The sequence below is a fragment of the Botryllus schlosseri genome, chromosome 10 (genome assembly GCF_051294905.1).
Source record: "Botryllus schlosseri isolate E-star chromosome 10, Bs_hap1, whole genome shotgun sequence".
Classification (NCBI taxonomy): Eukaryota; Metazoa; Chordata; class Ascidiacea; order Stolidobranchia; family Styelidae; genus Botryllus; species Botryllus schlosseri.
The window spans coordinates 19,093,374-19,111,132 of record NC_137245.1 but is presented as its reverse complement, the minus strand read 5'-3'; the positions used below and the strand labels follow the sequence as shown (position 1 = coordinate 19,111,132).

The following is a 17,759-nucleotide window of genomic DNA, read 5'->3' as shown; positions in this document are numbered from 1 at the left end:
TACATTGGTGTATTTAGCTGGTTAGCCCGATTCAAGAAGATACTCAGAACGTTGTTACACATTGAAAAGGTTACCTAGAGCGATTCTTCGCAATTTATGAGCATGAAATTTTGCACAGTGTAACGACAATATCTACAGAGCGCGTGAAATTGAGTTTGCGTTAGTTTCGCAGCCTGCGACCGATAGTGAGGAGCCTATGACGTAACAGATCTTCAAACCATACCGTCGCCAACAGAATTGAAGCAAGTCAGCGAAAAGCTCGGTATAGAAGTCATTATAACGCATGCAATGTAGGCCACTTATGATCGTATTTGTACGATTGTACATCTATATAATTTACATTGCAATACAGTTAACGTTTGGGACCTACCGCTGTAATGTAACGATGAAGTACTCACCTCAATAAGCGAAGGCTGGCTATAGTTTTATATTGTCGCAATTTTTTGGCCAGCCCATCTTGTCGAGAATCATTATTGATTATGGCATAATTCCCCTGATAGATATATACAGTTATACACCCGCCCTCTCAAATTAAAATTTGAAGCTAACTATATATTAATCGATATACGTTTATGAATTACAGCGTTTGTTTAATTAGTGTCCGAATCCATCGGGTTGGTGTAGAAACATCACTGATATTAACACAACTTACGTTACAGCCCTCAAATGAAGCATATTTCACCGATATGACCGGGACTAATCAACATAGACCGCGTATCTAATAGTCGGTTTTCAGTAACGCACCACACTGATATGCCCTAACCCTGATGTACACAGTCAAGCGAATAGCCGTCAAGCCTCCGTAACGGGAATTAGGCTACTTCATCTTTTGAGAATAATAAGGTGGTCGTACGGGGATGCATGAAAGCACACAGTACTCCGCCAGGTCCGCCACCAAATTGAAAAGCGGTAAAACCAGTGCGACTACCAGTCAATTGTCAACGAACAAATGTACAAAATAAGCTACGAGAACGTTGTAATTTTGCGGAAAACTACACGCAAAATGTGCCATAGAACTGAATTACCCGTGAAAAATATGTATAGGCTTTTGGAAGTTCAGAACTTCAATATATCAGCAAACAATATATTCATATATATATATTCGCAATCGCCTGCCCATCGAGCACTGATCACCCGAATCTCATATGTGGGCAATGGGCAATTGGGCATGGCTGAAAATTTATTTCACCTTTCTCCGAACAGGTTCAATATCAAGATTAACAAAATTCATAGTACATTGAGTGTCCTGCCCGTAAGAAGTGGGAAAGGGCAATCAGAAAAACAACGGCACCGGTGCAATGTGACGTCACTTTCCGGAGTTCGGGTTTTTGACGAGACGAAGTAAAATGAACATTGGGCATGGGCGTTTTAGCAAATTGTTATTTCTCTGCCCTCTATTCACGAACCGTTGCGGAATACAAAATTGGAGGGGGCAAAAGTCACCGATGTCATACATATACAGTGCGACCTTACGGGTCAACACGATGTCACAACGCACAAACACTAAATTTACGGGTAGGAGTCCGCCTCTTGTCCCTATGGCTTCGCCGCAACGATTACCACTCCCCCTGTAACAGGGATGTCCAAAGCACGACCCATATGTGATTCTTGGCCCGCACCAAGTGCTGAAACATTTTCGGCGAATTCATCTAACTGACCCACGCATGTCTGAGCGGCAACTTTTTGAATGGCAAAAGTATTATGCCATATATATAGTTCTGTCCAATATACAATCGAATATTCATGTTGAAATGAACCCGAATAGTTTAGGCTGACACTCGTCTGGGGTAATCGTCAGTGAAACTAGTAGACAATTGGAAAGAACATTGTACATCAACAATCGTATCACCAAATATGACGTCACCAGCATGAAATTTCGAATAATCGAGGATCTGTCCAAGGTCAGAACCTTGTTTATTTTCTATTTATTGATGCTTATTCAATTCATTTATTATCATTTCCCAGGCGCCCTGGCTATGACTGATATGGAGTGTGTGGCCGCGCCATGATCTAAATTTTTGCATTTGGCCCGCGTCCCAAAATGTTTGGACATTTGGACGACCCTGCCGTATATAATTACCGTACAATATCAATCAGATAGAGTGTGGTATTAAATTCAGATCTTGTCACATTATGATACCGCGATCCAGTCTTAATGTCTCGGCGACATAGACGGTTCGGTTTTCCAATTCCGAGAAAGTATGGTCCGTAAATTAATCGCAAAACTTCTTAACCTTCCCGGGATCGCCTAACGAGTTTATGATGCGGTAAGGCAGAATAAAGCTGTATCCAAAACGTCTACCGACCAGGCGAAACAAGCGTCGTTACAAATCAAGATACACCGAGCAAAAGTCCCACGGGATAATATATTACCAATAACTTTATTACGTACGGACTTTTTTCAAAAGAGCCGAAGGCGCGCCAAGGAACGCACAGCGGGCGAGCTGCGGCGTCGCATCGCCGGCGATCGTACCCGTATTTTTCAGGTATCAAATAATATATGAATCGCATCAATCCAGGCGCAGGAAACGCATTAGCGGGGCAATATCAAATTGATTGACCGCCATCATTTTAGAGAGGTAACAATATTTTCAAGCGAAGCTGCCAATCGAGCCGAAGAACTGATTAGAAGGGTATGAAAGTTGGCGTTTTCCATTAAAAATTACACAGATATTGGCATATGCCACATCGCAGGAGTATAAAAATACATGCGAGTATTCGCGTCGCGATTAATTGAGTGTCATATGCGATATGTCGATGTAACGGAGTCCAGCTCCCCCGTAGTCGAATCGTTACAAGATTTTGACACAATGCCTTGAAGTGGTACCCAGACAGAAAATCGATATCGTAGACAGGCTAACGAAGTTGTAATTCATGGGCATTAGAGAAAGGGCTCGCCCTAAAGTGGAAGCATGCTTCTGTTGAAGGCTTATACGCGACCAAATATCAGTCGTAAGCGCAAAAAGAGAAATGCTACGGCCCTACTGACACAGCGCAGAATAATTACGAAAAAATGTAAAACGGGGCTAACACACTTCAAACCGAAAAGATAGCGAAATTAAAGTTATTACGCAGGGTCACGTGTTCATTGCAAGAGTCTTCACTTTATCAGCACGTAACTGAGTCAATATCGGGCAGTAGCCACGAAATCCATCTGGACTACCAGACCAGACAGAGAGCAATTCGAGGCGCGGCACATGAAAGGCTGACTTATTGAGAAAAGCAAATTTTTGTTTTTTCGTTTAATGAAACGAGATTGGGCGAAAGTATGTTTATCAAATATTGTTTACCATCATGAGTAGAATTCATTGTGTCATTAGCACTTGAGTCTGTGAGTACTAGCCAAAAATCGGGGCGATATCAATCGCTCACACGAAGAGTAATACCTTGTCCCGTCGAGAATTCTTCTCAAAGTTATATTTAGACAAGTAGCAATGCTAAGTGGTCGAAATGCTATATAACTACGGGTAAATAGAGTTTCAAGAAACGCAACACCTTACAGCCCGTATACAGGCACGATTCAAGCTCGCGGTCCGTTCCATTACAATGGACTTTCGGGCGAGTTAGGGATACGTACGGTATTGTCAAGTTGCGAAATGTCGCTACAAAAATTATCGTATAATAGATATTGGTCTAAGACAGGGGTCAAAAAAGGCTAATGTTGTTATGATCTGCGATATCTTTGGCTACGTTCTTTCTGTTAACTTTCAACCTTCAATTTGCGAACGATTTCACAGATGTATTACCAGTGAACTCAGTCGGAACATCGCGAAACGATTTGTGCTCATAGGCCTTTTATCTGTAGTTGACAGCTTCGCAACTTGCTGTTTTAATGTACCCTGTAATACATAACTTCTATTTATTCACTTTTCTCATTGGTCAAGGTGTATCATAGTTTATAACGTCTTACTGAGAGCAAAATGGCGGATGAAGACGTGATCGGGATAGAAAACGCATCTAGCGATCCTTGCCCGTGCTCAGAGCCGGCCAGCCGCGCAAAAAACATCGACGGCGCGAGTACCAGCGTTCACGTCAAGAACATGTGGAACATGACGGACAGCCGAGCGAAATCACCCGATAGATCACCTGACCGGGCGATAGCAACAGCAAAATACCATACGCAAGCAGCGGCAACTGCATCATCGCGAGAGCAAGATCATTTCTTTCAGCATTGGAACTGTAAAGTTGGGTTCGTTCAAACGAACGACGCCCGCAACAGAGCGAAGCCGTACGACGCATACCTAACGTCACAAAGGTACCGAAACTTTCATAATGGCACCACAGCGAGCTCCGGAAGTTACTGGAAAAGCGGACTAACCGATAACTGCACCACAGACAAAGGCAAAAAAGTCGCTGAAGCGTTCAACGTTGCCAAGAAGGAGATGAAGCTAGGAGGTTGGCTATTTATTGTGATTCTATCTAATGATCTAAGTAGAGGATACGATTCGACAGGAATTATTGTAGGTAAACCTTGCGATGGAACGGGCTAAGGAGAAGTTTATCAGACTCTGCAATCGTCACTTATACGGCGATAGAGATATATTTACAGACGATACTACGACTCAAATTTATATGGCTAGGCGCCTATAGACACCTGCGATTCCTTGCACCGAGTGATCCGCCCAGTTAGCAATAATATCCCATAACCACGAACTTGATGTAGCCGTAGCGGATTACCATTGCTCGTCAATGTGAAATATGGTATTCGCGAATGAAATAATTGCAGGAATTACTAGCTACAGACAAAGCATAGATTTATTTCAATATGAATATACTATTCACTTGTATATTGAAGTTATGTACCTCCAAGAAGTCATACAAAGCATAAGGGAATGAAAATAATTGGGACACTGATTTTCTGGGATCACTATTGGTTGAAATTCACGAATGTGCGGACAACATTTTCTCACTTCGCTGGCCTCAAAGTTGGTTACCCACTCGCGCTCAAATCCTTGTGGTCGACAGTATTTTCAAGATATACGCATTTTATGGGGATTTATTTCTGTCACCGGTGTCATGCCGAAAAATGTGATAAGGCGTCTTTCTACACCAGTGAAATTTTCACATCCCCGTCAACATTGAGCTAACACATACTCGGATCTATTCGAGGCGGTAACGCGTTGATATATAGTTTTGAATGTAGAATAATGTACCACTTCATCTGCAAGAGTAAGTGAACAAATTGAATCCGCCGATTTCCGCGCGCCAGATGAAATATTTATACGACGAGGTATTCCACGGACCACGGTGCTATCAAAATCAGCTAGGTACATTCTAACATATCGATATCAGTAATAATTTTCCCTGAAAGGAATTAAACACATAAGTCGCAGCTTGACAGTTCATGCACGCCGAGTATTGTTAGCCGACACGACACAAGGGACGGCATCGCCTCGAATAGCATCATATTATTCAGGGGTCACAACACGCGGCCCGCGACCGCGACCGTATTTGAGATTTCGGGAAAACACTTAGTAAAGCATTTTGAAATGCTGAAATTGGGATTTCAGTTTTAAAATATTGCTGTTGTTGTTCAAAAATAAGCTATTCTCATGCGCCCAAAGGCCCAACAGCATTATTCCTCAAGGCTGATACGGCTTCGGCGATAGCAATAGCATTCCATGGAGGGGGAAGTAGCTGACATGGATTGGTGGGCATGGGCATATTGTCTTGACGTACAATAGCGCAAACATTGCCTAGAACTTGACGCTTAGAAAACGACTTGAGGCTGCTCCACAAGATGAAGCTTTGCGAGGAGATAGTTTTCCAGCAAATATATGTCTAGCTAACCCCAATTCAATGCTTTAGTCGCCGAAAGCGTTGTCACGTAGCGCGGCTCATGGTTCAAATAGAATGCAAGTGATGACCATGATATTTTTCGTTGTATTTGGATTTTTTTTAAATAAAATATTATTTCATTTGTGGTTACGACAAACGATGCCCGCCATCCATGTTTGAGAACACAGCGTTGCGCTGACGTAAAGTTTTAAAACAGCTAAACTGTGTGGCCCATTTTACCTCGATAGTGAATTCCTGTGGCCCGCGGGCGGCTGCCTCTACGAAATTTGCACAAAGTGCCCCGCGTCCGCGAGTTGGCGACCGCTGATATAACGACATATTGTTTAAAGACAGATTTTCCTCTGAATACGAAATCTCTACTCCAATTGAGTTGGACGCAGCCTGTTCTCTTGAAGCGCGACTTGAGTCAGAGTTGGGGGCGTTCCTCTGAATATCGGCTTCAGAATCCATAATGTCACACGGCACTATACACCGGGACCTACGCAATAACCGTGTCTATGCAGGCGTCAGATATATACCCAAAATTTACACCCGTAATTTCATCTCGCAGACCGTTTCCCTACACCGCCAGGCCCCATCAGTTTGCTCACGGAGCTATCGTCGGCGAAACGGTTCGACTCCCGACACGAGACGCATCGGAGCGACGGCATGATGCGGTCGCCCTCAGACGAAATGTCGGAATGCACCAGTGACGGCGAAAACGCGGACAAACGAAGCGTCGACAGTCAACCCATTGCTGTGAGTTAATGATTTTACACCAGGGTTACCATACGTCCTCTTTTAGGAGGATTTGTCCCCCTTTTTAAGGTTATTGAAAATATCCTCCTTTTTGGGAATTCGTTCTCCTTTACAGCTTTTAGAGCTAAGAAATGGGCATAAATGACGCTAAATTGGAAACTTGTGATCCGAAGAACGAAAGTCGTGACTTTTTTTTAGTCAACCCACCACGAAGTCGGGAAAAATTTACCACTCTTTCCGAATTTCACTCCACAATTCTCGATCTGAGAATTTTGAAAGTGTGTCCTACTTTCCCGATTCCAAAATATGGTAACCCTATTTTACACGTATAAAACTCGATGACGGCGCTTCGGGTTGCATTTAAGACAAGCAGATTTAAAGCCAGGCCCTTGTTTAAAACATGCTTTTATTTCCTCAATTGTCACAGTGGATTGACGTTGAAAAGATCGGGTGAATATTGCTCCTTCGACGAAAGAGGCTCCCGACCACTTTCATAAAGAGACAAAAAATATCTTCAACCGCGACTAAATCGTTATGCAGCATTTTTACGGTCGGCGGTCATCAGAACACCCATTCCGTACCATCGATCTATATCTACTCTACACGCTATCACTGTTCAACCCACGACGATTACGGGGTTTACCGCCACCCCACGTCGTATACGTCGATTATATTGGATGCAAATCGTCCGTAGGCTAACAGTAGGCTACATGTTTTTTCGAAAATATTCACACAATAATGACATAATTATACTACGCTTGAAAAAACACAATGCTTTTAAAGGGCATTTTTTAAAACACGTTTTAAACGAAGTGTTTTAAATACCATTTGGTTTAAATGCGACCCTAACGGCGCAGGCCTATTGAAAACAATGTGACGCACAGTGGGACTATTACCGACCCTACCAAGCATTTTATTGTTTAAGACAAGCCGTTGAAGTGACTTCCCGGGGAATGCAATAATGCCGTGAATTCTACTCCATTACAAGTAAAAGTCACAATTACAAAGACATGTCAAAACGACTGTAAGTGGAAGTAAAATATGAATATCTGAGCAGTACCAAGTAGATATTTTCAAAACGTAGATTTTGTCGACGGTTCGCATGACGGAGATGGTCACGTCCGAATTTGCAGGGTGCGCACTGCGCAATGCGCCATCTATTAGCGATTAACGCAAAATGACCGCGGGCGTTACAGAAAGGTGCGATTTCCGAGAATATATTCGGTTACCGTGACACCGGGGTTAATTCGCCCATTTGCTAAGGCAATTGCGTACAAGCGTGTGTATCCATCCCAATACTACTTTATATTTTTCAAAATCCAAAGTGTAAAGAGTAAATACTATAGTTGTACCTAAAAACTGTTATAGCTGCGAGTATATGAAATTGGAATAATCTAAAAATCAATCCACGCAATCGCAATTACTGAGCTTGGCCTAAATCAGCACTAAAAGTCCGAAGTATTGGTGGGTGAAAACGCTACCTACCGCTTCCTAGTATAGATGCGAGCAACGCTAAACTTTGGGTTTTAATAATATGAAGCAGGAGCGATATGACGCCATAATGACATTAAGACACTTTCCACTGTGAGTGACGCTAATTGCAAATAAAAATCTCCCGTTACGTTTAGACAAAGCAACGGCGCAGTAGAACAAACTTCACCCTGGAGCAGTTGGGCGAGCTGGAGAGACTATTCGAGGAGACGCACTACCCGGATGCCTTCATGCGCGAGGAATTGAGCAAAAGATTGGGCCTTACGGAAGGACGGGTGCAGGTACGAAATATCGCGTGTACGCACCGCGCAGGTGCACGTCAAGTTACGATATACAATTAACATCAATATTATATCACATCGTTGCCGAAATACAGGGCAAAAATAATATTTGTGCTCACCTGACTCCATACCCGGGTCGGCGCAGTTTATTTAGTAATCTCGGTGTTTCGACTGCACGTACCGTACATAGGTCACTTTACACCAGGCCTATTTTATGTATTATGATTCGTGATCTTTCGACTTTCAATAGAATTCACTTTCGTTCTACGGTCAGCATATTAATAATATAATACTGTCTATAAGGCCCGAGACAAAACACTTTATTTCGCCAGACGTTGTCGAGCCCGATTATCAACTGTTGACAAAAATGGACAGTGAATACGAATTTAGACGGGATTTAAGATTTTTGCAATCAACTATGAAGTCATAAAATGTCGAAACGAGAGTCGAGTGAACTAAACATTCACATCGAAAGATCAAATCTGGAACGGTATCCGTGAATGAAACAACCGTTTTTTCTACCTATGTACGAGTACGATGGTTCTATACTATTACCGAGAAAACCATTACCGAGAATGAACATTACCGAGAATGCTGTTACCGAGAATGGACATTACCGAGAATGAACATTACCGAGAATGGTCATTACCGAGAATGGACACCGCCGAGAATGGACATTACCGAGAATGGCCAATGTCAAGAATATAGCTTACTGGGACTGACGTTGTCGAGAAATTTATACCTGAGTATCGATACCGAATGTGGCAACGCCGTGGTGCACACACACGGCCTGTTCATGTGCATAACATGCCTGCATTGCATATATTGCATTCTCGGTAATGTCCATTCTCGGTGGTGTCCATTCTCGGTAATGTCCATTCTCGGTGGTGTCCATTCTCGGTAATGTCAATTCTCGGTGGTGTCTATTCTCGGTAATGGCATTCTCGGTAATGGTTTTCTCGGTATTGACCGGACACCGAGTACGATGCGCCGATTCGAGTGTTGGAAATAAATCCATGCTACGATGTGGCATACGAGGGTAATATAAATTATGAAGTTATTTGGCGCGACGTTTAGACGCTATAAATATACGAGATTGCGTTGTCATTGTCAATGACCGCTGACCACTAATCATTGAGGAAAAATGTGTAAGGCACAGGTTACTGCAACTGCAACTCATGTTCAACTTAATCGATATCGCACGTTTCGGTTACTTAGCTAGCTATCATCTTCGTCTGTGGTTAAGTTTAATCACCGAACGTACGTTCATAGGTGTGGTTCCAAAACCGGAGAGCCAAGTGTCGAAAGCAAGAAAACCAAATACACAAAACCGCAGGTAAACCGTCGAATATCACAAGTGCTTTTGCCGGACTGAACCTTACTGTAACGCCCTCTGCTATTTCAGGAATTATGATCGGCGGATCAGATATCGGAATGAGCGAATGTAGGATCGCGCCCTACTTGAACATGACCGCGAATCGACCAACAACGCGAGTTCAAGTCAGTAAAATCATCACATTTGCTTATTACTTCATTATGTTTCGTAATCGCTACTTGTAATCAAATCAGCGATTTCCGATTGCCCATTTCGAAGCCCCATACCGCCATCTAGTGATTTGAAATTACGCTAAAATGAAGTCCGATACCATATCACAACCAGGATGAATATATGGGAGGAAAAGTTGGCTACTTTCCCTTGTAATCGAGTCGAAATTCACATTACTTTTACTTCTTCTAGCGTAGGAATGCTGTCTACTTCGACAACATCTGCCAATATTACTAAGCACGAATTACATGACTTCATTACATCCAATTTCTATACACTGAGTGCTGTCAGCATTTCACTTGAACAGGCCTTTTCACATTCCCATTACTTTGCAGTCACCACCGCAATCATCGGAAAGAACTCATCACTATTCCGGAAGGGCATCAAATTACCTGGAAAACTACCTGACGTCGAGCGCATGGTCAAGAATACACAATCAAGTCTACGGCATGCACAACCCAGTGCCAGCTCCGGCCCTAGCCTCTGGGTTACCCCAATTGCCGATTCCCGCGACGCCTTTAAATCCTTACTTCTTCTTAAACAATCATCCGTTACCCTATTACTTCCCCGGCAATATCGTTGATAATAGCAATTTGCAAGCGAGAATCTCGGCATTAGCTCAGTCCACGCTCTTGAACTATTACGCCACCTTGCCTCAGCGTTTACCGTCCATACACAGCCTCGGAGAGTTGAAAGCGGACGAAGCAGCGCCAACGGAAGCATCGCAAAACAAAACAATGTCTTTTTTAGATGTGAAATCTACAATGTTACCCGCCGCTACCGACAACAGCATCACAATCAATAGTTTGCGGATGAAAGCCGCTAAACACGCTGCGGCGCTAGGATTATGATATTTCAATCGTCTGTATTTGCTGCAATTTCTCTCATTTGTTCCTCAAAATACATATGAAAAATCAAACAACTGCTTCGACTAAGAATGCCATTGCTGATCCAGCAGGCCAGTGGCCAATATAAACACCGAATCAGAATGATCTGACCACACACTCAATTGGAGCTTGTCAAAGCAGTCATTAACGGAACTCAAGTACAAGTGGAAGAATTGCGACAAATTTCTGCACAATCACAGATAGGAGTACCAGCGATTTTTTGAAGTAGATTACTTGAAGAAGTGAAATAGAATCGGCTGACAACAATAAAAGTTCATCTTCCGTCTTGGCAGCGTCAAGAGACCAACAGTCTAGTACGCTAATACGTGTCAGAAATTGTGCAAATGGCTAAGAAGCCTTGACGGGTCACATAAAGCAGAGAGAGGTCGATTGCTGGAATGAAACTTTCATGAAAAACTTTGAATTGCAGTTCGAATACAGCGACTTTCTGAGGAAACTGTCAAAATGCTTTTCACACTTTCGACTTCAATTTGAGACCAGATCATGCACTATGGGAATTCCATTTCCAGCTATAGGGGCCGATGCTGCAAGCCCGCAAAACTATGATAATCATGGCATATTTCCTTGGTACAAAAATCAACTTACAAACGATATATATAACTATACTGGTAAAGGTAGGGCTTATACCAGTATAGGTATTGTCAAGCATGTTCATCATGATAAAACCTGTATAGAATCGGTGTCCTGTGCTCACAGTCTTCTTTATTTTTTATTCATTTTTTATTAAATTACATTAACTTGGAGAATCATCGCTGCTCACCTGCTATATTAGGCAAAACGTACCAAGATAACGAGATTCCAGTAGGGATGAAATAGAGAATCGTAATTGACTACAAATAGGGAAGCTGCAGCCAGAAAAACGTGCCCTTTAGTTCATTTGTGCCTTGTGTCCATGTTTTGGGCCATCAAATGAGACTAAATGATAGGACTAAGTGAAAAGGCCATAAATAACAAATAACCAAGTTCTGTAACATGGTATGCTAGGTAAGGTGTAATATTCATTGTTTTGAGGTTTGATGGGTACAGCTGGAAATAATCATGGACATTTACGGATGCAAATATTGCATATTGAACAGAAGAATTTTTACGATGACTAAATTACAGCAACCCTAAATTACTGAAGTTACATGATTTTTATAGTCAATCAACTGTGACAGGTAAAATGATCGCAAAAAGGTGGAGTCAATATCAGTCGCTGTAAATCCGGACCGGCAATTGCACATACAGACATGGCCATTGAAACCGCATAAAATTCAAGGAATAATGAGAAGATGCAGCAGGAAATCAACAACCATACGACAAATGAATCGTATAGCCTATGCAAGGACAAAATGGTAATTATACTTGACGAGAGAAGTAAATTCAGCATTGAAACCTAGCCAAAAACCAGACTGGAAGCAATGATTTCGGCACTAACTTGCGCGTCACAGAAGGGTTTCTTGCATAGAATAATCAAGTAATGAAACGGAACGTTGCGCGTGACGTTGCCACCAATCCCAGCACTTTGAGTCTGGACCAACAGCAACCGCCAACCGGCAACACTTATTACCATTTAACCGGAATTTTGTTAGCTATCTCACATTGAATGTCCAGTATCCAGGCCCTTAAAACACACATACTTGTGTTGAAGCAGAGAGAGACCCACTATTAGACTGTAGTGTTGATAACTCACTCTATCCTTAATTTGCCCACTCTAAATCTAACCTCATCCTAATTTACAATACATCCGCAAAGCGGGTCGCAGTGGTCGCATTGTAGGGAAAACCCCATATTAGCAAATACTGCCCTCGTGTGTCCGATACCGGTGGAAATGAAATCAAATATTCGTAGCTTTACGCATATATTTGCCATGAACTAGCATGTAATTAACACAATATCGTAGGTAATTCTCAAAAATCACCATAGCCGTCTTATTCTTGTTTATATTCATGTTTGCAGTGTACATTGTAATGCGTCATCAACTGACATTCGTGATGAAAGAGAACCATGACGTAATGCAATATGCGTCATAATGTATGCGAGCAGACTTATCACGTCGTTATAGATGCCCTTCAATGTCTGCTCAAGGATTTGCTTGTTGCGAAAAAGAAAGATGATACTTTGTTTCCCGTCGGCTTGTAACGCATGGTTGAATAGTATATTATGTTTACATTGCATCGCTCTGTTGTGACTTTGCCAGAGGTCAGCCACGTTTTTGAGTTTGTATTTGACCATCAACCACAGCCCACAGTGTCATGTTGAGAACAGTATAACCCGTATTTTCAATGTAGTATTGAAAAATGGTAAATCGCAGTGGTAGATTGACTACCGTCTTTCGATAGTTGAAACGGACAGCTGGGATCAGGGTGTGATAAAAATTGCATTATGTAATGGCCCAGTACGGTTAGATTATATTTACCACCGAAGTCTATATAAATTGAACTCTACATTTGCAATAGCTATATTACACCTTTATCAGATGCTGGTTCATTACGATGCCTCAACTTGTACACCTACTGACCGTGTATCTTCACTTTGATTTTCCCAGAGGTTATCATCCAGAGTTGTTTTTGTAATGCTGTAGTTGGATAATCATAAATATCCCGGTGCGCATATTTTGATTATCTGAAGTGTTATCGGAAGAAGATGCAGCGGTAGGATGTTTTCAGTTGTCACCTACAGCAGGGTGCTAGTGCGGGCAGTAGCCAATTCTATCACTCAAGGTGAATTAGGCTGTATTCCTGCAATAACATCATGGTCTCCTCGGTTGATATCTCGATTCTATTCAAAGCAACCAGCGATAGGTGAGTAAAAACAATTGACCTCTGACACTGACAGTATAGCCTGCTTACACTCAATATATTTCCAGATTCAGTCGGAAAATCTTACCCATGTCGCTTGGTGACGGCAGTATGCGGATTTTCTAAGATGCATACTCCGCGAAATCATAGACCCATTTCTAAACCTGCTCAGTCAGCGCTACTTGGAAACTGCTTGTATGGGGACGACGCATATTTTGTATCCACTCAAAATTCCGCTGATGTTCTTGGTGAGCATTTATTTGTATAGCATATTGTTATACCGTAGGCCTACCTTAATTACCGGTATGGAATCTCCGTCCTTTTTTTGAAATAAATCCTGCGTGATAGGAGCTTTTTTCGCGTGACAGAGTCAACTTTGCGTTGTTGGTCGTCTCGTGAGTGATACTCAAATACAAGCGTTCAACTGAAGCATCAGCTGCAATTACGGCCATTGATGACACACCGAGAATTAAATTAACTTACGGTGTGAACATATTCTACATTTTCATGATTATGTAGCATAACAGTACAAGGGTGATGATGTCTATGTGTAAGTGACTCAGCTTGTGACTTATTTGACTAGGCTAGTGGTTAACCACCATGGGTGGCACTCGCTCTGGAGTCTAATTTACAAAATATATTGAAATAGGCGAAAGCTCACTCTCCAAGACTCGAGTCATTTCACTTCAGTTTTTGATAAACGGCGAGATATTGATCTATTTTTGTGAGCCCTAATTTTTAACCCACCTAGATGATTAATTGTAGTTGATCGTAATATCATTTTTCAGGTGTTGCCGACGGGGTGGGGGGCTGGAGACACTATGGCGTCGACCCATCTCTCTTTTCACAAAAACTCATGGAGAGCTGTAAAACGTTAGTGGAATCGGGGATGTATGACCCGTCGGACCCAGTTGAACTCCTATCAAATGGTTTTGACGAAATGGCTGATAATAAGGCACCTCTTGAAGGCAGGTTATTTCACTGTTGTCGCAGGTGCAAAGCACCGAATTAGAGTCGCAATTCACTGTCGATAGCGGTAGCCCGGCCTGAAGACCCACATGATTATTTCTAAAAGCTATTATGAGTATTTGCTAATAAACCAATGATTGTTCACAAATTGTTGGGAGTATATAGATTCTTTGCCATGAATGATGAAACCGTACCTGTATTAGGATACGATGTAATGATGGCTAGAGGTGGTCAAAATAGCCCTCATGATACTCAAATAAAAGTAACAGCATAAATTTCTACTCGAGTAAACATAAACGCACATGCTAGAATAGTCTACTCAAAGTAGGAAATGTAAAAACTAAAAATTACTCTAGTAACTGGTTGAAAAAGTTAGATGTGTGATACTGGGGCTACATCATCACTAGGGCAAGTTTTTGCAACTTTTTTTTACAGCTTCCGGCAGCTTCCTAAATACTCGTAAGATATGTAGAATGCTGTTTTAAGCTGTTTGAAGGAATCTTATAGTGCAACTTTTTTCAACTTTTGTCCATTTTTTCCATGCAAATTTTTGCAACTTTCTCGATTTTTCATGAAAGTATTTTCGATTTTGGTGAAATACACGGCCAAATTCGTCTGAAACACCGTAAATCAGCACCGAAGTAACGCTTTTACGGGTATTTCGGGAGCTGAGCCGGAAAATTTACCATTTTTTTAGTCAACCGAACAAAATGTGGTCAAAGTGCAACTTCTGCAACTTTTTTCAAAAATAAAAGCAACTTTCCACGGATTTAACTGCAAAAAAATCTGGCCCTAATCATCACGTTACTGTGCCAACTTCACTTGCATCAATAACACAAATTTATCCAAACGTTTCTTTTCCATTTGACAACTCAAATCTAAAAGCTAGTCTTTGAATTTTCAAAGATAGCTACGACTACATCCACATTCTTCTCTAGGCTAGTGGGAGTATATAAATAACAGTGGCACACTTGACTCATTTTTTCCTGTATCAATTACTAGACATTAGTTTTGATCAAAATTCATGACCTCCTGAGGAAAACTTTGAGTTTCATGGTTTGACTTTGAAACAGGTAGCAGCACTGCATGCATTGTGATGCTGGACCGCCTCAAGAAAACACTGCACGCCGCCAATCTCGGAGATTCCGGGTTTATGGTGGTTCGCAAAGGCAAGGTCATACTCAGATCGGAAGAACAACAGCATTTTTTCAATTCTCCTTTCCAACTCTCCATCCCGCCGTTGCACAGAAGGGGCGAAGTCCACACAGATTTGTAAGTACAACGCAAGCTTTGACTTGATGAATTGATTCTGTAATTCATTTTGATAAAGACCTAAAGACGCGAGCGTGTCAAGTTGCGAGATTGAACTCGGCGATATCATCGTAACTGCCACCGATGGACTCTTCGATAATATGGACGAGAATTTGATATTGGAAGAGCTAAATAATCTACAAGTAAGTCGATGAGCGCCGTGCTTGTATGTGATTACTTTAATTTGCTTTTTTCCAGGACTATAAACTTGAAAGCTTGGAGGTTGCTGTCAAGAGAATAGCGGAACAGGCACTAGAGCTATCGCATGACCCGGACTACATGTCCCCGTTTGCACAGCAAGCAAAGGAAAATGGTTACCATGTTACAGGTGAGTTAGTAGCTTAACAAGCGTTTTGAACCATTGGGTCTACCGTTCCGTGTCAACTTACCCGCCTGGCCGCCAACTGTACTAATTTTATATCTCCATTGCAGAATGCAAGAAGTTAGATGTTCATCCAAGAATTTTACATTATCCATTCCAATAATCCATTAATTGATCCCCACTCGTTAAGTGAGAAATTTGAAACTTATTTTTATGCATATGTCCCAACATGAATGACATAGCCTACTTTGAACTGATCATATAATATATATGTATATATATTAAATAAACTATAATATACTAGTTAATAGTGTATATTATTGATAGACAGAAAACATGCAGTTTGTATCTCTCGCAGGAGGAAAACCAGACGACATAACCATTCTGCTCTCGCTTGTTGCCGGGACATGAGAATATCGATCCTAAAATCGTCGGGCCACCAACGAGATATCTTACAAGATTGTTCCTTTCCCCACATAGTTCACTGTGAAGTTGTTGCGTATCCCAAGGAAGTTGCCGAATGCATTTGCGGAGTATGGAATGAACATGCTGGACGCGTTAGCAAATTAAGTGTAACCAGTGTATAACATTACGAGAATTCTTTTTAACAATCATCTCATTCTACACGAGTTGTCCACCACGAGCTGTTCTTATTTCATTAATAAACTTGGAAGTTAACAACCACCTTGGTCTGGGGTAGAGAGTTGAGAGGCTGCAATGGCAGATGCTCGAAATCGAGGAGTGTTTCAGCGTGCAACAGGCAGTTTCAGATTGTCTGGGCAAGAAGTCACATTGAGAGGCAGATGAGTTGAGAAGGGTGTTGTTGTGGCCATAATTTGTGGGATAAGTGAACACAAAGTTCCGGAGTCATTGACTAGTCCACTTGGTTCAGGACTAAATCGTGTGCCTTCATAATAGTAATTTGGTCTGTCCTTTTGGCATCAGCTGGGACCTACAGTTGTTTCATCGTGCAAAACGAAACAAAATAATTCTGACTATATGAGTACCGGTAATGCATGATTTGGATCAAATCAGTATAGTGAGAAACCTAGTTCGACTACCTGTTGGCTCGCGTGTGTCATTGCGATATACTATGATATGCCGTTAATCGCACAAATGACCACAAGATTGAAGTCAACTAAGTCAAATATTATATGGCACTCCGATATAATAGCAGCAAAGTACCGACTTGCATTTCCGCCATATATAAAGAGACTTTGAATACGAGTGGCACAACACATTCTTGGTAAACCATCTTCTCAGTGAGCAATTTAAATAGGATATGACAAGCACAAATCGACTGTCAACAAGCACATACCAGAAGGTTAAAATTGCGATGCGAATTTCATCCGAATAGAACAAGAGATATTACAGTTAAAACGTTCACAAATATCAAAGGTACTCTCATCACTGTCCGTACTGATCTTATAAAGTTTATCAACTGCGTCTTTATTCCAGGATCTTCACCAAATCCGCCGACACTCTGGTCCGTGCCCCATCCCCATTTTGAGAGAAATCGCTCCTCGTGAAGGACAGCAACTGCATTCAAAAATAAGATGAACGCTTCTATCAATGAGTAGAAGGAAAACCCCATCTTCAAAACCTCCCGCTTCG

General features: G+C 41.8%; 2 protein-coding genes across 2 annotated transcripts; both read left to right on the top strand.

Annotated features, from left to right (window-relative positions):
• Positions 1–2,658: 2,658 nt before the first annotated feature.
• On the top strand, positions 2,659–10,777 carry LOC145448531 (uncharacterized). The gene is made up of 6 exons (XM_080326939.1): positions 2,659–4,395; positions 6,350–6,537; positions 8,166–8,309; positions 9,582–9,645; positions 9,715–9,809; positions 10,191–10,777. The coding sequence occupies exons 1-6, from the start codon at positions 3,921–3,923 to the stop codon at positions 10,704–10,706; spliced, it is 1,482 nt and encodes a 493-aa protein (XP_080183065.1). The 5' UTR covers positions 2,659–3,920; the 3' UTR covers positions 10,707–10,777.
• Positions 10,778–13,254: 2,477 nt separating this feature from the next.
• On the top strand, positions 13,255–16,829 carry LOC145448533 (protein phosphatase PTC7 homolog). The gene is made up of 7 exons (XM_080326941.1): positions 13,255–13,546; positions 13,612–13,791; positions 14,332–14,515; positions 15,590–15,784; positions 15,843–15,966; positions 16,022–16,151; positions 16,504–16,829. Exons 1-7 carry the CDS (start codon positions 13,402–13,404, stop codon positions 16,554–16,556), a joined length of 1,011 nt encoding a protein of 336 aa, XP_080183067.1. The 5' UTR covers positions 13,255–13,401; the 3' UTR covers positions 16,557–16,829.
• Positions 16,830–17,759: the final 930 nt, after the last annotated feature.